General features: G+C 44.2%; 1 protein-coding gene across 1 annotated transcript in view; it reads right to left on the bottom strand.

Moving 5' to 3' along the window:
* Nucleotides 1-22,004, bottom strand: part of PEX14 (peroxisomal biogenesis factor 14) — a 117,775-nt gene that overhangs the window by 61,781 nt on the left and 33,990 nt on the right. Inside the window, exon 3 of the mRNA XM_006179908.3 lies at nucleotides 9,548-9,632. Coding sequence (XP_006179970.1) covers nucleotides 9,548-9,632 — 85 coding nt within the window. The remainder of the gene's footprint in view (nucleotides 1-9,547; nucleotides 9,633-22,004) is intronic.

The raw sequence follows: 22,004 nt of genomic DNA, 5'->3' as shown, positions 1-22,004 counted from the left end.
TTCACATTATTTTCATTTAACTCTAAGAGAACCTTTTGCAGTATATACTACCATCAACCCCATTTTAGAGATAAATCACAGCACAGTGAGGTTAAGTATTTTAGCCAGGGCCACACAGTAGACAGTGGTGAAGCTGGCACTTGAACCCAGGCAGTCTATGCCCTGTTACCTCCCAAGGTGAACTATTTTAAACCTGACCTATTATTTAGTCACTCTTAAGAAAGCCTCCAAAGCCATGTGGTTTTACTGCTGGAAACAAATTACAAATCTAACACCTACAGCTTCCTATTCTCCAGGCTCAAAACCCTAGTACCCTCACCCACCACTGGTGAGAACATAGAACAGTACAATCACTTTTGAAAACAGTCTGGAAGTTTCTTAAAGAGTTAAACACACACCATACCATATGCTCCAGACATCCTACCCTTCAGTACTGGCTCAAGAGGAAAGGAATCATACGTCCCTACAAAGATTTATACAGAAATATTAATAGCAGCTTTAATTTAAGTAGTATTTAATATTTTTATGATTTTTTACTTTTAATAAGCTGTAAACAACTCGAATGTCCATCAACAGGTGAATGGATAAACTGCAGTATATCCAAACAATGGAATACTATTCAGCAATAAAAAGGAATGAACCACTAATACACATAACATGAATGAATCTCAAAATAATCATGCTGAGTTAAAAAAGCCAGGCCAAAAAAGGGGCACACACTCTAAGATTCCATTTACATAAAATTCTAGAAAATGTAAACTAACCTACAGTGAGAGAGAGCAGATCAGTGCTTGCCTGGGAACCAGGGTGCGGCGGGGGGTAGGGGGGTAGGAGGAAGGACTCACAAAGGGGCCTGAGGAAACATCTGGGGGGAGGTTGGTGTGTTCATTATCTTTACTGTAGTGATGGTTTCACAGGTACACATACATGTCATAAATGTTTTTAATTCTACAGATTAGCTATGTATGGTTTACTGTATGCCATGTACATCTCAATAAAGCTGCTTAACACAGTAAAACAGCCCTGAGGGTCATCTTCAGTCCTGTCTCCTTCGCCTCACACATCCAATCTACTACTGAGTATGGCTTACTCCTTTTCTCTACAATCTCTGGGATTCCGTCCTTCCTTTCCAGCAAGTAGATGATAAGTTCAAAGAACTCTAGTTAGAAACCTTGGTCCGAGTTCTACTTCTGCCATTAATTTGCACTACTTAACCTTTCTGAGCCTCAGTTTCCTCATATGTAAAATGGAAGATTCATTAAATCATGCATCCATTCACTCAAATATCTATTAACCTGCCTATTACACACTAAGATTATCGTGAAGAAGAAATTAACATATATATGTATTTTATAAACCATAAAATTCTCTATCTAAATATGCTGTCATTTCTATTTCCATTTCTACTGCTACCTGCCATGTCCAGATCCTCTGCATCTAACAATGGACTTGGAAGGACCTTCTTTGTAGCTGGTCTTATTATTGCCAGGACAATTCAGTTTAAATACAGGGCCCTGAGTTATGTCCTCAAGTATGTTTCATGCAGTTTCAACCAGTTCACAAAGTGCTGCCGACTGTTATTTATAATACTGAGTCCTAACTCTGCCTCCCTCACTGCCCACCTCACCCACCTCAATTCCCTTCTTTTTTGCAGATCCCACAGGCCAATCCAGCTAACTGCACATCTGTCTGCACGAGCCTCCCCTCGCTAACAACTCCCTTCCTGCTCCTCTCTGACCACCGACATCCACCGCCTCCCTCAATGTCTAGGTCAAAGCTGAGCTCTGCTGAGCTAAGTAACTGTGGAAAGAGCGTTTTCACTAGACACTCTAACACTTAAGACAAAATAACTACATATAAACACTGTTCATATAAACACCAGTGTACTAAAGCACGTGGGTTAGCAAATCTGAAACTACATATATACAGGGTTGAACAAATAAATAAACTGTAGACTTAAGAAAAAATGACCTCCTTTTGAAACTTTCTCTGGTAAGTGTATTCTAACTCTCCTCATCCAGTCACTTAACCTCTGGTTCATCAGCCTCTGACCCCAGCTGCCAGGCCTGGGAGAATGAGACGCACTCACCGCCCCAGAGGAGCTCACGGTCCTGGCAAGGCTTATACTCCAGCCTCTTCCTCATCAAATTTTGCTGACTTCTGGAGTGTTCCTGTATCTCATGGGTAAACATGGATACGGTTGATAAGCACTCAGCATCCATTCCCACCTCCTTCTAATGAGCCTCCTGTACTGCAAAATGAGCACTTTGCTTTTCTTTCACGAACTGCCTAATGTAGTAATATTCTGCACACACTCCACAGGTACTGAATAAAGGTGGACCACCTAACCAATGGCCTAGGACCCATAACATGTCCAACAACAACAAAAGAAAACTAAGCCATACAGAAGATCCTTGAACAACATGGGTTTGAGCCGCGTGGGTTCACAAATATGCATTTTTTTTCAATAAATACTAAAGCACCGCAACCCAGTCCGAGGTTGGATGAACCCGTGGACGCGGAGCCTGGATACGGAGAGTGGACGGTGAGATCTGAGCAGCCGTGGATTGTGGTATTCCTGGCCAGTCCTTGAACAAAGCCCCTGCTTGGATACTGAGCCACAACTGTATAGTCTGCTCTCCATAGGTGTGGGTTCCACATCCACAGATTTCAACTAACCATGGATTGAAAGTATTCAGGGAAAAAAATTCCAGGAACTTCCAAAAAGCAAAACTTGAATTTGCCGAGCACAGGCAACTACTTACACATTATTTGCTATTATATTATAAGTCATCTAGAGATGATTTAAAGCATGCAGGAGGACGTGCAGAGGGTACATGCAGATACTATGTCATTTTTACACGAGGGACTGGAATGTCTGTGGATTTTTATATTCTCAGAGGTGCCAGAATCAATCCCCTGTGGATTCTAAGGGACTGTACTTCATTTTGAAAACAGAGATTAACTTTCAAATTTCTGGAGTTTTTCGTTTATCTGAACGTTTATTTTGAATCAAAAATTAAATTTATAAGCTCATATCCCTTCAAAAAAATGGGGTAAAAAAGGGTTTGTTTAGAAAGGAAGGATTTTTCATGTAACCAGTGACCAGAATTCTCAGAATCCAAATCTGTGCTACGTGTTAATGACAATTTGTTACACTGTCATTTTTCTCTTAATAATTTCTTTTCATCTATTGTCATGTTTATATTAGAAAATGGTTTTATATTCTTTTGGGGGGGGACATAATCTGAAATTTTCATAAAAATGTACCATAGCCTACTACCATAAGGAAAATGCTGTTACTTTGGCACAGTGTCAAACTGACACACGTCCATCAACATCTAACAAGAACATTCACTGAGGCATTGTTTGAAACAGCAAAAGACAGGAAACAACCTAAATGTCCACTAATTTGGGACTGACTCACAAAAATTCTGATTCAGGAATACTATGCAGCCACTGAAAAGAATGAAGCAAATCTGTATGTATTAAAGTGGAATGAGTACCAAGGTGTAATGGTAAGTGTAAGGTAAACACGCTACTGCCTTTAACAGGTCTTTATGTGAATACATATTAAAGTGCCTTAAATGGCTAGATTATCCTTGGAATGATACAAGAAAACTGTTAACAGCAGCATCCTCTGGGGAAGAGAATGGGACGGGGACAGCAGTGAGAGACGTGACAGGAAGACTTACTCTTCACTATCCAGCCTTCACTGGTTGAATTTTTGAAACCATGTAAATATCTTACCTTTTCAAAAAAATAAAAGAAAAAACTTCTGTGACACTACTACTGTACAAGACATCACTTTGCTTTTCTTTGTAGCAGTGCTGCAGGCACGCAAGAAGAGTCATTCTTCATCTTCAGAGAAAAATCTCAAAACAACTCAGTAAATCCAAAAGTGTTAAATCCACCTCAAGCTCCTCTCTGCCACCTTCCCCTCCTCACAGGGTGAAGTGTGGAAAACTACTCGACTCAGCCGTCCTGGGGGAGCAAGTGCTACCAGCTCCCCCTCCAAACGGGGAAGCCACAGCGTTCGGCTAATGCAGCTGCTACAGTTCTCATCCTGGATGCTGAGAAAAATCTGTGGAGTCCAAGACAAGTTTGGATAACAAGGGGAGCAGGAAAATTGATGGGGGGCACCAGTCAGTGTGATGGATAGGCTGGTCCAGAACAGCAGGTGACAGAGACGCAGATGCACGACTGGCAGGGAAGGAAGACGGTCCGTTCACAACAGATGGATGGAGATGCTCAATCATCCTCGGGAACAAGCGCGCGCGGCTGCCACGCACGCCCTGTCTGCTCGGGCACCGGTAGCTCCTCACTCGCCTGCAGGGCACGGCCTCCCGCCCCCGAGGCTCCCTACACTGAACGCATCAGGGCAGGGCCAGGGGGAGTGCAAGCAGGCGGCCTTTGAGGAAGATGCCACTCGACAGCAACACGAACTCGAGGGGACCGACTCTTCTAGTCGGCTTCTTCCCCCAGCTTCCAAAATCCCCCATTTTGTCTCTCACAGCAGCTCCTACCCCTGAGTAAAGCTTGCACAGCTAGGGGGACCTGTCTGCCCAGGCCTGAAGGGCTGCCCAGGACGTGGGAATTCCAGTGTTACAACCAGGACAGTCCTGGGCAAGCCAGAACCGATGGTCACCCCTACTTAGTGACCACTGTCCTCTCCTTTTTCTTTCCCTCTTCATCGTCAGTGGGAAAGTGCCTACATCAACCGACAGAGTTCAGGCGCCCAATTGAGCAGAACCCCACGTGGAGAGTCCCTGCTTCCTCCAGTCACCCAAGACCAACAGAGTGGTAAGACACAAGAAGAAAATTCATCCAACCCTGGTCTTCTCTCAGAATGGGAACGTCTCTTTAAAATGTCCACGATATCTAGGGTTCAATTACTCCAGCAAATAAAGGAGTGAATCTCAATCTTGATGCCACAACCCATGTCTCTTTCACAAAGAATCAGAAGGGCCAGGCAGCCCCTCACAGGGCCAGTGCCGCTCTTCCCAGAGCGGCCACAGGAGATTCTGTGGATGAGGCAATGGGCCACACTCAAGTGCGGGGTGGTAGCTGGCAAGATCTTCATTCCTCTTCCCCGCCCCCTCCAAGCTAGCTGCTGGACCCAAGCTCTAGAAAAAAACAGCGTTATAAAAATACTCTGGCTTTACTAAGACACATTAAAGAATTAATTATAAAGCAAAGCTGAAGGAGAAAATTAATTTTAGAAACACATGAGGTTACATTTTTTTTTCCTGGAGATGGAGGAGGAAACACAGTTATTTTCGTTTTCATCCTGGGGGCACAAGCTGGGAGCTGTCCAGTCGATAACCTGGCCATCAGAACAAGGTTTGTAATTAAAAGGTCAGTGACCTGGAAAGCCAGGGCCCCACTCCCAGAGCTACTCAGTAATGACGGAGCTATTAAATTAAGACTGTTATGAAATCAATGCTAAAAAAGCTTTCATGGTAACGAGATTCCATTCAAGGACATGCAAACTACCTCATGAAATGGACGTAAATGATAAAAAAGAAAAGTAATAAAAGAGAGTTAAATTGAAATCTGTATAAGAATTCACTCCCCCTTAAAATACTCCAGTGACAGAAGCCCTTCACCTCTACCCCACTACCAAGGTTGAGACCATCAGGTTTCTTCCTCAAGTTCATTTCCAGCAAGGAGGCACTTTTGCTACTGGGGGTTCCGCTTCCAGGAACAGACGAAAGATAAGATCTTGTTTTACCTTTTAGAATGAGAAAGCACGGTAGTGTGTTTTATTTGCTTCATTTTCCTTGCCCCCAGCCCCTGCCTGGCTATTTATTGGATGAGGGAGAATGCAGCCCTTTGCTTATGTCCTTGAGAAGGGCACCGTGAGCCAAGGGGTCAGCCAGCAGCACCCAGGCCGCACCACGCAGCATTACACAAAAAAGCGGATGATGCTCATCTTTTTTCTAGACGCCTGTTGTGCAACGGATTTTTAAAGAAAGCTAACAGACAAGTCTACCTTCCTCTCAACCTCATCTACCCCCAAACCTGCCACCAACAGGCATCGCTTTCAGCCACCTTATACTCAGCCTGCCAGACATGTTTGGAAGCAGCCAGCCTCCCACATTTTGTGGTTGGACAGGGTGTCAAATCAACACAAGCCTATTGACAACAACGCCCAAGCCTCTAACTTTCCTGGACGCTCTAACTTTCTGGATTGCTTCTATTGCTGTTTTTAAGTTACTCTAACCTCCTGGCTTACAGCCTGCTTACAACCCCAGATACGATGCCTGCCTGGCAAGAACTGCTTCTATATATAGATCAGTTCTATGAGGGCTTAAACCCCACACACAGTCCAATTATCTTCATGTGTGGCTGACTCTGCAGTCGATGTCATCTGCAGAACCAAGTGGTTGGAAGGAAAACACATTTATTCTAATACTCTGAAGGTAAACAGCTGCTTTTCTCTTTCATCCAAAAATTCCCGATAAAAGGAAGAAATGTTGTAAATTACACAAACTGGCAGAACAAGCTTCAAAGAGAATGATGAACGATTCTAATAACTTCACATTTCTATTAATGACTCCATATTCAGACTTTAAAGCATCCAAAAGAGATCTCAAAGAAACAAAAACAACAACAACAAAAAAACACAAACACAAAAGACCTTTGCAAACCAATACTCTTCCATCCCTATCCCATTCAGTCCCCCGGCCTCCCCGGCCTCTGAAATCAGACAGCACACGTTTAACCTGTCAGTAACAGAGGCAGGACGAAGCCCCTGCTCCAGACTGCGCCTTCGCAATAAAACAAACTCAGCTGATGCGTCTAAAGTAACCCTCATTTTCTACTGAACTGACGTGCACTACAGGGACCTCAATTTCTATATTAAATATTAAATAATATTAAAAGAAAAACAAAATTGGATTTGCCTTTTCAGGAAAGAGATGTTTATTAAAAAAAAAAAGTCAGGATTATAATTCAAGGCAGTGCTCCACTGCAATTCCCTGAAGTGACATTTGCTAGGAAAAGCCAAGACTACAGTAGCTGTGAGCTCGCCCAAAGTCAGCACTCCAACCCACCACAGCAACGAGTCCTATGGGGAGACACTGATGGGAGGATGCCAGAGCCTTGGTCCCTCCCCTCAAGCCACGCTCCCCACCCGCAAAGACCAGTGAGCTGACTCTCTTTCCTTCCCAACCACTGTTAGGGGCAGGGTAGAGGTATGCTCCTTTACAAAAGCCCCCCACCCCAACCCATCAGAGATGGTGCCAAGCCACACTGATTGTGCACGCCTGACCCTCCGAAACAGCCGGAAATTTGAAAAGTGAAGTTTAAATCCACGGAGGGCTCTTCTTCCCCAGACGCCGATCAAACCTTGGAATTCTCTGCCCAGAAAAGGTCCTGCCAGAACTTACTCTATTGGGATTCAACTCGGAAATAGATAATTACCGACTGAAGCAGCGTTTTAGAGGATAATGGAGATGGGTGATTAAGTCCAGTGATTCCAGGTTTAAGTGCGGGGTGAACTCCCGCGGTTCTCTTTAGAAGAAGAAAGGCAGGATGCCTCTCAAGTTTCCTGCTGCTGAAAATTGAAAGACCCCACAGCACATCAGGGGTCAAGAAGGAATCACACCAGCTCTGTACCAACAAACACTCATCCCCTTCAGGTCTTCGCTCACATGTCACCCTCCCCAAGGGACACCGTGTAATCAACCCGCTGACAAGTGCAACCCATTCCCACACAGCACCGGCTCCCTCCAGCCCACAGCCCAGCACCCTTCTTCTCCGTGGCACCTGCCATCCAACAACCACATGTTTTGTTTTTTCGTTTGTTGATTGTCTTCCCCCGGTAGAATTTAAGCTCTGGGAGGGCAAGGATTTTGTCTGTTCTGTTCTCGGCACAGGGTAAACACTCTTAGTTGAATTAATTAACTGACTTTTTTTTTTTAAGGAGCAACAAATAATAATTGTACAAAACAGTTTACTCTCTGCAGTAATTATTAGCCAACTAACTCAAAAGAAGCATTATTTGGCCCAGAGTTTCTGTCTCTCTTTTTTTCTTCTCTCCCTCTCCCAGTCAGGGAATTATTAAAATTAAACAGATTAGATGGAGCTCCTGATACTCAAACTGCTCAGCACAGCCTGCAGTGGGGAAGTGCCGAGCAAACACCAGAGACATTTGTCTCTAAATTGCTCTAAATACCTTCTGCAAATGAAATTCTAACCCAGTTGCGTTTGAGAGAAAATGAGGAATAACTGGTCACTGTCAGTGAAAGAGAAGATCAGGCAGTTATAATATTGCACAATATACTGGGGCGAAGGATCTCTCGGCAACCATAGATTTTGTCTCAGGTTACCCTGGGTAATCAGCACAGCTTTTAGGCTCAGCTTTCCCCAGCTTCAATGCTTTGATGAGAGAGCTGAAATCCCCAAGCTTTTATGATTAATTACTCCCCATAGGTACACATATTTCAAGGAAAAACTCTTTTATGGCATGATGGCTGCAGAGCGGAGAAGCCGGCCAACGCGCTCCAAATTTTAATAATCTCCTACTGATGGGGGGCGTGCATGATGCCGCCAGGAAGCGCCCAGCGCCCCTCATCAACTCAGTTACAGGGACTGGCCTTGAGGCTGCCTCTAAACGGCTGCCTGTGGATGAAACGCTTGGGCTGATTCTGCCCAAACCCTGCTAGCGCAGCCCTGGGACACGGTCCCGCAGCATCGCTTCAGAGGGATACCCTGGGGCAGACCTAGGAAATACCACCAAACCACGCCGTCTTCCAGTTCAGCCACTAATGACTTAAAGCTCAAAACCCAGAATTTTGAGGCTGACGTTCCAGCTCCTAAAGGAAAAAGAGTTTTGTCTGGGGGGAAAGAAACCTCACTGCCCTCCCTCATGGTGTTTAAGGGCCTTTAAACAACTTCCTAGCTTTTTAGAAAATTAAACATTTGAAGAATGAAAAGTCAGATTTCTTTTTTTGTTTGTTTTGGAGCTCTTTTGTATTTCACAAAAAAAGAAAAATATCCTAAATTTCAATAAAACCAAAAGAGTTTCTGTCTGCTTTGGACAATATTGAATTTGTCAAGATCTATTGAATCCCTGCTTAGAGAAATATCATAAAACCAGTAATTTACCACTTCAATCGGTAAATCAGACTGACCCCAAGCTTGACCTTAGCCTGACCTTGTTTAGTCATCTCATTTCCCTCGTCCTTCATTTCTTTCTTCCTCATTCTTCACTGAAGCAGCTGACCTCCTAACCTAAAGCCAGTCGTTCTGCAGCCAGGGTTATTATCAGAAGGACAGGCTGGAAAGCAGAAGTCCTCCACAGTCTTATCCAATGGGCCTCTTCTCCTGCCAAACGCTGCCTGTGCCAGGCTGTTCTGGGCTAAGTTGTTGGCCTTACACTTGGTGCTCAATTATCTGAATTGTATCCTCTCTCTGCTCCACCCTAAGGAGAGAAGCATCATTCCCACTGGGGGCGTCCCTCCCCCCAACACCAGTGGGACAGCTATAGGAGATCGTTCATCTGCCCAGGCCACTCTGCACCGCCACGGGGAAGCTGTACCTTTCTTCTTAAGGAATGCTCTCCTGGTTGCAAGTGGGCTCTGGCGGACCCGAGAATTCTGCAGAAACTTCACTGCTGTGGCAATCTGGCAGGGGAGATAAAACAGAGAAGAAAAGCAAACTTCAGTAGTCTGCACTTCAAGATTAAAAATCCTCCAAGTTTATCCCAGGTCCACAGAAACAATCACAAGACTGTGGTGAAATTTACAATCAGCTATTTCTCACATATAAAAATCTGCCTAAATAAGAGCCTACGTTGGTTCCCTACCTTCACTGGCTTCCTGTATCTGATTCTATCAAACCTAACCACCTCAGCCTAGCTTCTAAGACCTGCAGTCATCTTCTCCTGTCCTCGCTGTTCAAGCGGATTCCTTACACTCCTCGGCAGGCAGCCCTCTCCTGGCCATGCGTACCCACATCCCTGCACGTGCCCATGCTAGGCCCTTTCTCTAGAGGGCCCCCCTTTCCTGCCTCTACCTGTGTCAACATTACACACACACAGCGGCAGTAACAGCCCTTTCGTAGGCTGCTCTAATTCCTCGAAGCCTTCCCTAAACAAGCAAGCCATCTCCGATCTCCCTATTCTCTTAAATTCTTCAGTGCTTATCGTGTGTACCATACAATTGAAGACATAATTATCCTGTCTTCTAATGTGCAGGCTGCCTCCCCAACTACGCTGCAAGCATCTGAAGGAAGAGACCACGCTGCCTCTGCAGAGCCTGGCAAAGTGCTGAGCGTATACCAGCTGGGAAGGGTTATATAAGCGACAACACACACAGCCACTCGCACTGGCCCCTCTTACGCAATGGAGCTGAATTCTCAAGAGCCTTCAAAGAACCAAGTTTGGGGCTTCATGGCTGCAAGCTGACAGACTGACAGATTATCTACCTACCTCTGGTCATGATATTATTGAATGAAATCTTCGTATCTACGAAGAAGCCAAGTAGGGGATGGAGAGGAAACCGTTCATGGTATTGACCCTTCACCTCACTCGGCACACAGGAAGCGTGTGTCTGCACGCCACCTGGCTGCTCTCCACCCCGGACACCAGGCCGATGGGCAGGAAATGCCAACCTGCCCCCGATAGAAAAGGAGCTATTGTAAATGACTGGCATTATTCATCTCATCAAAACCAAAAGAATAATTTAGTCTCGAGGTAGAGGGACAGTCAACAGGCCCTGCAGTTCACTCATAAGTTGCTGAAAGAAAAAATTTCAAGGGGCCAAATGTAAAGAAGTTTTCTAAAATCCTTCAAACTAAGGGTAGCAGTTGTAGAGACTGAAGCAGAAAGTACTGTGACTATGAATGGAATACAAGTTACAAATATTCTCTTCATATTTCATATGAATTTAATCTTGAGACCAGACAGACTTCTCTGGTAACAAAAGATATGAGGATAAATCAGAAAGAAAAAAGCCAGGGCAATTCCCTTACGTATTTTCCCTGTGAGCCCCCTATGGGAGGCTTGCCTCAGACACTCTCCCTCAAGGATGGACTCAGGTATCTCGCACTTTCGATCTGGGCCTGTCAGCGATGAGGAGTGTTCCTTAAGACTGGTTAGAATTGGTCCAACACTGCAAACGGATTAACCACCATCATGAACTGCAGTGATAACCAACCAGTTCTGGACTAGAGAAAGACAGGTGCTCAAGATTCTAGAATCCCCAAACGCACCCCCGAGCCCCTCAGCCAGATCTCCTCGGGCTGCACCAAAATAAACAAAAAGATGACAAACACCCACAAAATGGATGTGCTCTAATCAAGAGAAGGGAGAGGGGAAAGAAAGAGGAGAGAAAAAGGAAAGGGAATGGGGCAAAGGAGGGGACGGGAGGGGAGAAGGCGGCGGCGATGGACAAGCATGGAGACAGAGCAGAAGGGAAGGCAGAAGAAAAAGGAAAGGGGAGATAGACGTGGGAAGCGGAAGCAGCCAAGAGGGAAGGGAAACACAAGATGGGGAGAGGCCCAGCCCGCGAAGAGGTGGACAGTCCCGCCACCACGGGCTCCACAGGGTCAAGGCCAGTCTGCATAGCTCAGGTGGCTCAGGGATAATTGTTCTTCACCTGGAGAAAAAATACACCTTCAACACACAATAACGGCACTCATGTCGGGCGGCAGGATCCGCACGCCATGGTCCATGCACCAGGTGCCAGAAGAACTACGGACGAGCAGGTCTTAGACCACAGATGCTAACAGCACAGCTCCCGCCATTCACCAGTAGAAGCATAAACCTTTCCTTCATCCTTCCAAAATTTTCCATGACAGAGAAAGAAAGCAGAATCCCACCACTAAAACGCACAGGTTTCACCTTGCTTTTTTAATACAGTCCTTGGTATATGCATTTCTGGTCAGAGAGCAAAGTTCTGATGGGTTTAATGGTGCACTCAATGCAGTGCTTGGAGCATTCCATCAATTTTTTTTAAAAATTGCATCTCTTATTTCTTTAAATACATTAATCAGCCTAGTGTAGGCAAAACGGATCCATCGGACAATGCAATAAACATGAATTATCATCTATCCAACACGCATAATGGCTTAAAAATACATAATAGCAGGTGTAGTTTAAATGATTAGTTATTACACCTGTGGTGGGTCTGATTCAATTGGGAAAAATCATCTTTAATAGGTTAAAAGGTTTAGATCACCATGCTTTCCTTAAAGTGGCTGTAGAGAGGGAATGATGGAGTGCTCTGTCATTAGTAATTCATTTAAGAAAAACGTGGGGGATATAGCAAAGAACAGCATAAACGAGCGAATCCAATTTAAACATCAGGTAGAGTAGAAAACACCTTTTAAAAAAGCAAGATAAATGAATTTGGAAGAGAGGTGAAATTGACGTATTTATTTTAACGGGAATTTGACAAAGTCCCTGCACACTTCAAACTTGCAAAAATATGAACAATTTCTTTTGAAGTTTCCATTCACTAATTTCAAGCCATATAAAATAATACTGCCAAACACCTACATAAAGTATATTTGGGGCTTGTTTATGTTCCTCTTGATCTTTGTCTGAAAATGCAGGCGACAGGCAAATCACATATTTAACAGCACCGATATCACTACGCCAGATGCAAAAATATAAAGCATCCAAGCTAACAGCCTCAATATAATGTGCTTTATAAGAAAGATACCCAGAGAAGCAGCTACATGTTAAGTGTGAACACAGGAAAACCTCTCTCCTTTCACTAATTATTTCTTCAGCTACTCTTTACTCTTCTCCTCCCTCTTCCTAAGGAACCGGCACTTCAATTGGGGGGAAAGGCCTGTCCAACCTAGAATTTTATAAGCCCTGTATTCACACATAGATGGTGAAAGATTTCCCCAAACCTTTCCCCATAATGCAAAGATCTGACCACACTACGTAACTGACAGTGCACTCGGTTTGCATCTTTCATCCAACTATTGTTGGACACTTTTCATTAACTTCATGAAGTAATTCAACTGACTCTCCTCTGCAGAGGTCCAACACACAACACGCTTTTGTTGGATGAAATGATGGGGTGCCTGCAGCCTGTCCTGTATTATCGTTTGATTTTCTAATTAGGAGATGAATGTGACTATTCATGGGTTATATTTGGGCCCAACTAAATTACATAAATTCAGGCCAAATCTTCCGCCTCAATGTCAAAGATGTAAAACGGAGACAGGAACCTTATTGCACATGTTGTGGGAGTGCAGCAAAAATTCCGGTGCAAAGCACCTTTTGCCGTTGTTGAAGCCACTTGCTGTTGAGTCTGTGACAAATAGGGAATTGGCTTTCCTTTCCCCTTCTCTCACACTGAGAGAGTTCTTAACGAGTGCACTCGAATTACCAGTAGCTGGTTTCATAAAAATAAAGATGATGAACTCAAAAGAAAACAGAAGCAAAGTTTCTTAACACTCCTATTCCTGTGACCCTATGTTCTGCCTCCCTTCCCCAAAAAGCAAAATAAAACAACCCTGTCACCATCAACTGCATGATTTTAGAGAAATTTGATCATTTTCACTGTTCATCATTTGAAGCTAGAGGTAAAACCAAGGTGCAAAGAAGAGTAGCAAATTCTTGCCTTTGCAGTGGTTCCACTGGAGTGACTGCCAGCAACCCAGGGTAAAAGAGGGGACTTCAGGTTGAAAAACACCTTTGGATCCAAGATGATTGGCCAATTGAGAGAGATTTGTGTTTGAGAGACCAGGATTTGTAACTGTATAAATCAATGGAATACAGTATACTCAGGGGCCATCTACGATGACCTATGTGCTGTTAAAACGCGTTGTGTAGGCTAAGTAATCCCTGGTGAGAAGCAGCGAGGTTCTTGACAGTGCTCACGGAGGAGATGCTTCCTAGGTGCCTTCCACCCTCCTACGAAAGACCTGCACACCGTAATCTTCAGAACGTATACTGTATTTTCTGCACGAGGAGGGATGAGAGAGCAGAGCTTGCCTAACAGAGAACCTGGGGTTGGAGGGAGACTTCAGCACTTTGCACCTGACGTGTAAACCTGATGCATTGTCTCCAGTAACATTTATTTGGAATGTCACCCATTCCGGCACTCCTGTGTGCTACGTACGTGTCTGTCTCCTAAAATGTGAGCATTCATTAGCCATTTGAAAGTATTAAAAATATTCAAAAATTAATGACACTGACAACTAAAGACAAGTCCTTTTTAACCCAGAAAGATCACAACTAGAGGGCAAGAGAAAATGACCGACATGCGGGCCCGAAGCCCCTCTCCAACGCTGCAGCGCCACACATGCGCGGCTCGGAAGATTAAATTGCCTGTGAAAGGTTCCCAGCTCGTACTCTAAAGTAGATAGATACCCAGAATCCTGTTAACAAGCATTATACCAAAGCCAACTCGAGTTTTAACAAGGACTGACTATAAAAGCTGGGCAGTGCCGAGAATAAGAGAACCCTCTTCAAACAGAAATGCTGCGTTTTAGTAAGAAATCAGTACTCTGTCAGGAGTTCCTTGACAAATATGGTCATCGGTGGTACAAGGAAATAGTTGCAAAGCAGCTGTTAATCAGAGAAACACATCGTAGAACGCTGATGCTAGCACTCATGAAAAAATGCAACGGGCTAATTATGAAGCTATATATCTCACTAAAGAGGCCGTGTTCCTTGAGATTCCAGGCAAAGCACTCTCGGATCCAGGGGCCTAGGACAACATAATTCTGGTTCTCTGGATCCAGAATCCTCTCTAATCAGCGGCTGACAGTCCCAGCCAGGCTCTCCGCTTTCTCACTTCTAATGCGCCCTTTCTAGGTAGGGAACAGGCTGGGTCGGGCAACCACCCCGGAAGCAGGGGCATCCACAGCCACATGCCAAGATGCAGCACGAACACATCCAAAAGGTGTCAGATGCTAAACCAGAGTAAGAGAAAATACCTACGATCATGCAAGAGAAACAGAAGGTCGGAACTACCCTTCTGAGTGTGGCAGAGCGCAAATGTGTGTGATCTGCAATTGAGGAGAGTCGCCCTTAGCCACCAAAATGAAAAGACAGGGGGGAGAAAAGAAGAAGGAATAAACAGAGAACAGAGGCTGCCGCGTTTGAAATCTCCAAGGGAGAGAGGGAGTCTGGCAGATAGCTGCTCTCAGAGTGTGAAAGGCGACTCAGGGAAGCCGAGGGTCTAGCAGGCAGGTAAGAGGGGAAAGTTAATATGCAGAGGAAGGCTCGGTCAGCCAAAATTCAATACGATCCTCGGCAAGGACAAGGAGGAGCAAGGCTCCCCTAAACCAGACTAGTGGGGGTGGGGGGGAGGGGCGCCACCGACCTCTCGGAGCGAAACCACTGGAATGGCAAGAGGGAAATAACCTTGAGGTGGCCGCGCTCGGGCAGCCGCAGCGCAGAGCCAAAGTGCCCCCTAGCCGGGGCTGGCGGCCGCGCAGGCCGGAGGGGCCGCTCGGCGGACTCGCACCAGCCCCAGAGAAGTGTTTTCGCTCAGGGAAAATGTTTTGCAAGATGAAACAGAATGAAAATTAAGGTTTTAGGTAATTACTAGTTGGCATTTACATATCACGGGCTGGTTCAACACCTATTCATTTTCCTCTTTTATTTTCAATTTTTAAAAATTGCTCATTAAAAATGAACAGATGACAGTGACAGGGACTTTTTCTCGCCGTCTTTCTCCTTCTCTGAGGGTTACAAAATCAAGAGGTACATTTCCCCCGTTTATCTACAATTAACACACACACACACCAAGGTACGTTTCATTTCATTTACATGGGGGGGGGGGGAGCGGGGAGGAGAGGGGAAAGTCAACAAAAGCCAGGAAGTTCAAAAATAAAGACAGTGAGTTGTACTTGAGCCAGCCTCCTGCACCTGGGTGAGCAGTGAGCTCCCAAGTGCCCTGGCTCTCAGGGAGTTAAAGGAAAGAGCTTCTCTTTCAACTTGGAATTTCCTGGTTTTTGTCATTGTGTCTTTCTCATTGTTGATCTGGGGTACAACCCTGTACTAATTAAACTATGGGCCCTAATTTCCTTTGTTTTACTTTCCTCTGTCCTTTTGTTTTTCACATTAAAGAAATGAGATATCTCTGGTAGAAGTGCAGGAGAGTTGACTGATAGAACGTATTTGTTAAGGTCTATTGTGTAAATCTGTATTTAGGGAATTCCAGAGCACGCATTATTGACCCTAGTCTCTCTTAAAACACACTGATATATGTGGTAAAAGCCTTTATGAAAAATGGCAACGTCATATGCACAGAAACTACCCTTCCAAGTGAAATATCTCTGCATTTAAATTTTTCTTCTTGGCCCTAGTTAAAAATACCGCATGAACTGCTTGTCAGAATGTCACTGTTTTGTTATTTTATTAAACTAGTTCTTCCAGAAATGTGTGTGGAAATACAAAGCATCTTAAGCCAACATGCTCTATTTAATATCAAGTGACAGTGATTTGGGGGACACAAGGGTGACTTTGGAAGAGTACTTTGGGTCTGAACTTGCAGCCCAAAGGGAGCTGGTGCCTGAGTAGCAACGCCTGAAAAGCTCAGCTGCTGATGCAGAGGGCGACCGAACTGCGAACTACGCCACAGAAAGCGCTACAGTGCACACGCTCGCCGTGCAGGAAATAAAAACCCTTGTTTCTGGGTTGAGAACATCAAAGTTCCTTTTTAGGAAAGGTTGAGAAGGAAAAGGATTTTCTCCTCCAGGGAGAAAGAAAAGCAAATTTAAATGCCCCATGTACCCCCACCTGAATTTAGATAGCAGCCCCTCTAATTTTTGATGCAACCAACAAAGCAGTTACCCAAAGAGGAGAGAAAAAAAGGATGACATTTGCCTTTTCCTTGGCTTTGAAATCCAACTGGCAGCAAATTGTTTGAAGTCCTGTTTAGAGAAGAAACTGTAATAGCCTCCAAACTGAAAAGAGGAGGAAAATGCCATTATACACGGATCACGGTAGCAGTGACCTCAGCAGAGAAGGCAAACGAGCTGGCTGCAAGGCGGAGGGTTGGCCGGCGTGCCAGGAACAGAAAGAAAAAGGCTTATGTGTGCCAGCGACGTGTGGCAAGAATTGGGTGCTCGGTCCCAGGAGATACCAAGAAAAGGCAAGGAGTTCGGTTTCCTAACATGATGTCTTTCAACAGCTCCTTGTCGGCTCCTCTTCCAGTTTCCCTTGATTTTATATTTTCCATATCCTAATTCCCCTGCACTGTTAAAGAGGAAGCAGAGAGCACCCAGGCTTCATGCTGTAAAATTAATGAAGGTGTCAAGCTGTTGAGCTGAATCACTCTAAAGGAATGTAATGACTCAGTGTCCAAGATGCTCCCTAGGAGAACTGTGAGCTCACTCGGTGACGGTGGCTGGTGACTCCAACACTAAAAATACGCAGCAGACAGTGCCCAGGACCTTCCTAATGATACCACTGCCTCTACTTCCTATTCCCTTTCTCTCCACCACAAGTTGAGTCTGATGCTTTCCGAAGGTTACTTCTCCTACCTCCATTACCTTCATACGTTCAGCAGACTTCAGTTCCCACTCTTTTTGAAGTCAGGCCAGACGGAGATTGGTAAAGCTCTCTCTAGTCATGCATTATTGAGATGTGAGATGATTGGGAAGGGGACGAAGAAAGGTTACATTGTGGACAGTGACACCTTCATGCATCAAGTCATCACTGGGGGTCAGATGCTGAATTGATGACCACCAGGTAGTGCAGGGCAGGGTCCCTTATGATGGCTGAGTAACTTCTGCTCTGAGGGCAACAAGAGGGGCTCCTGGATTCCAAGGAAGATAAGCTCTGGATCAAGAAACTCTGTCTACTGGCATCCCACATACAGCAAAAACCTAAACCTTTGAGGAGCCGCTAAATGGCACTCCTACCAGATACCCTACAAGAAAATAGGAGAAAGATTAAATGTTAAAAAATAGATTTGAATACTAAAAAAGAAGTAGTCACAGCCTAGTACAGTTCTAATTCAAAAAGATAGCAAGAAAATAATTAGAAATGATAAATGTGTGTAGCCTTTAAATCATCTTGAGATCCCCTGGAAAGCAGGAAAAAGTGAATAATTAAATCTGCTACTTGGGGGGTAGGATATAGCTCAGTGATAGAGTGCATGCCCAGCATGCACAAGGTCCTGGGTTCAATCCCCAGTACCTCTATTAAGTAAATAACTAAATAAATAAACCTTATTACTTCCCCCTCAAAAAAGTTAAAAATAAACAAAAATTTAAAAAAAAAGATTGACCACAAGTTGCAATAAACACGTGAAAAGGTGCTCAACCTCCTTAATCAACAGGGAAATGCAAATTAAAACCACCACACATCTACCAGTATGGCTAAAAACAAAACAAACAAAAAAACCTGCTACTAAGAGAAGATCTCCGAGTCCTAGTTCCTGCTACTATTTTGGATTCTGCCATGGTCTAAGGGGAAAAATAGAAGCAAGAGTTCCAAAAGTAAAATTCATAACAGAGAAAGCCGGTGGACTCAAAAATCTTCAAATTTACGGTACGACAAAGGGATTAGAAACTGTTTCTATTCAACAGTCAAATGATGTCAGCTCCTCTCGGGGGAAAGCCGCCCTCTTCACCCAGCACCCTGGCCCCTGGGGGTGCACAGGAACAGGCCAACCACCAAGACTGTAAGATCAGTGGAACCAACTCTGGCAGTAAGTGGGGTGACAGATATCAGATGTACCTCACATCCATATGAAATAAGTTGGCGGCCAGGTTCAATTTTCTAAGAAAGGGGTATCTAACATAGGTTACACCTCTCTAGATGACTCCGGGAGTAACTCATCCACACAGAGTGTGGTGCAGAGAAGCAAGATGAGCTATGCCTCTGACAAAGACGATGAATGAGTTGTCATTTTTTACACATCATTAGGAAGCACTGAAATAAGGACTGTGGAACTGATTCCTGTACCCATTGCCAGATGTGTACCCACAGACTGCCTTTAGTACCAAGATGTAAATTCGGGAGAGAATCTCAATCAAGAGGTATCAGTCCAGTTGCCTCCCCTGATAAACCCCAACTTAGAAATTTTTAGCTCAGCAAAGAAATCCAGAGCACACAGAAAGAATTAAATGGAAATCATGGCTTTGAACCATTCAGTGACCTTTTACTGAACACTATACACATTCCCATACTCAACAACCACAGCTTCCAGCAAACAAACACTTTTAAAAACAAACAATGCAACAAAGGCCTATTAGACTAACCAGAGCCATGTTGGCCACGAGGCTGTCATTACAGGTCTCCCACCTCTAACGGGAAGATGAAAAGCAAAGTCTTAAAGCCCTGCACCTGATGTTCTTACCAATCTTGGACATAATTCACTTACAATTAACGCAAAATTTAAACAATTCTCACCATTAAGCAAATCAGTTCTATTGAGCACCCGCCTCCTCCTCCTCTAAATCAATGGCAACTCATTTCTAATTCCTTCAGCTCTGTCTGGGAAACAGAGAGAAGTTCACTTTTTTTTATCTGAAGGATTATGAATCACCATCTTGCTTTTCAGTCTTTTCATTCTCCATGCCCCACTGGTGCTAGGGTGAAATACTTTGAAATCACAAAAATCCCTACATGTCCTCAATTTGGCAAAAGCTTCCTGAGACATCGCTCATCGTTTTCTGTTCCTTGTCCTTTCTCTCTTCTTGCCTGTTTAAACACATGGACACAGAGTTATTAACTTTTACAGGAAAGCCAAATAAAATAATGTCGAAGCAAAAACGCGGTGACGTCAGGCTGCAGCTAGCACCATTCATCTGTGGGAATCTGATTAGCGCTCGAGTGGCAGAGCTACCTGGAAAAGTGCTCACAATCAAATAAAAAAATGATACCAAAACATTAACCTGATGGCTAAAAACTCCACATTTAAGCAGTTAAAGTAATAAAGGAGCTTTTATTGAGTATTTTTTCTATTTCATTATGCCCCAAATTGACGACGACTCCCGGATACATTTTCTAGACTTTTGGTTCCTCAAATCAAATGCTCTCTTGGACTTTTTTTTTTTTTTTTTTTAACTAAAAGGAAACAGCATTTCTTGTAAATTTGAGTGAAAGGATGAAAGCTTCTCCTACAATATCGATATCAGCCTTGAGTGCAAACACGGCCAAATGCTGCAACAAATAGAAGCCTTTTTCAGTTTACGCGCTTTAGTTCTGAACCTGCCCACAGCCAGGAGAGAATTTTCCTCCATGATTTTCCCTCACACAAACCCTCTACTTCCTCATTCACACACATTTTGCTCGAAGTTGGAAGGGAACAGAACGTGGCAGAGTGGCAGGGCAGAAAGTGGACCAGGCCTCAAGAAACCTGCACCCCAAGTCCAACCCTGACACTAACATGTCCTCAAACCCGGCCCCTCATGCCCCAGCTCTGGGCCTCAGATGCCTTCATTTCTGTAAAATACGGGCTTAGGTAGATGGCCTTCTGGACCCTCCAGTGGCACCATTTTATAATTTCTAAGTTGATTCCACCAGGCAGCCTACAATACTTCGGCCAGGGACATGGGCAAGGGTCAAGGAGGGTCAAAGACAGGACCCAACCATTCCGGGCTCAGCTTTCCAACCTCACCCAATTCAAGGAAAGGAAAAAACCCACAAAGAGGAGGAAGGAGAGAGGGAAAGGGAGAGAAATGGCTGTTGCCAAAAGAGAAATGACAAATTCCATCTATTTTACACATAGCAAACCTTTATTCATATTATTTACTATTTATTTCATATACAAGCTTAGTTACCTGGTGTCCAAATCACAGAAGATTAAAAACTGCAAATGAGTAAGGAGAAACGAGCCAGCCAGCAAGAGATACTCACAGAACAAAGACCAGATAGTGAAAAAAAGCCTAGCTACAAATGTCAGGAAAGAATCGCCTATGGAAAACAAACAAAAAGCTCAAGAAGTTTATCAGTCCGGGGTCATTCAGCACAGGCAGAGTCATTCAGAGGAGGGGCTCATATACAACAGGTCTGTATTTCAACAGGTTTGAGAACAGAGTTACACGTACAACACAATGTAAATATTTACATCTAAAATGATGGTACTGAGTCATCAGGATTATTTTCCAGACACTCTGCCTAATAAAGCGAGAAAGCATATAACCCATTTTACGTAATTTCCAGCCAAAAGTTTTGAAGTGGTGTGTTTTGTTTTCATATGTATCTCGATGGCCAGCTAGAAGAGTGGCTATCCAGAATGACTCACTCCAGGAGGGTGACACAGATGGCGGTTTTCCTGAACTGAACAAAAACAGTTTTTATTCAAGTTAGATTAAGGAGCAGGAAGCCAACAATTAAATAATGAATAGGTACTAAGCATTCACTGGGTCCGCACAGCACACCAAGAATGAGCAAACATGCTGCTTTTGTAGTTAAACCTAGGACAGGGAAAGCCATCCGGTCCTATACATGATCCAGGACTGCCCCCTTCAACAACCTTGACGAGTGATCAGTGAGCCTCCACTTGAAATGCCTATGAAGAACAGAGAACTCACTCTCTTAGGAAACTGGCAATTCTTTTTCAGGAGTCCTTCTTTAAACTAAGTTGAAATCCACTTTCCTGAAACTTCCATCCTAGAGTTCCAACCTGACTAGTTTTCTGGAGGAGAATAATACTGACTGATCCACTTTTTTGAAACAATGCTGGGTGAGGATTTAGGATAGGCCTCTGTCACTCGGCTATCTTTTCTATAAAAGCATTTCCCTTACTCTGCTTATCAACTAAATGTGAACACCCGTTTCACTGTATAACAGTATCATGAATTCTGCTCTTAAGCTTGGTAAGAGCGGCCTTGCCCTTTCTGGGAGAGCCAAGGCTACACCTGTAATGTCAGAATGCATTAGCAATAATAAAGGCCACAGTAATGCAAGAGACGACTTCATACACACGTCATTCCAGAATGGCTAAATTCAATCAAATATGGCAGCGCTTCCTACAATGCTATGATCACCGGGGCCAGCGTGTGTGACGTGGGTCCACTTACTGGAAGCTGCTGGAAACAGAAAGTGAGCGCTCTGCTTTGAGACTGTA

The sequence above is a fragment of the Camelus ferus genome, chromosome 13 (assembly GCF_009834535.1).
Source record: "Camelus ferus isolate YT-003-E chromosome 13, BCGSAC_Cfer_1.0, whole genome shotgun sequence".
Classification (NCBI taxonomy): domain Eukaryota; kingdom Metazoa; phylum Chordata; class Mammalia; order Artiodactyla; family Camelidae; genus Camelus; species Camelus ferus.
This window is presented reverse-complemented; position numbering and strand designations above follow the sequence as displayed.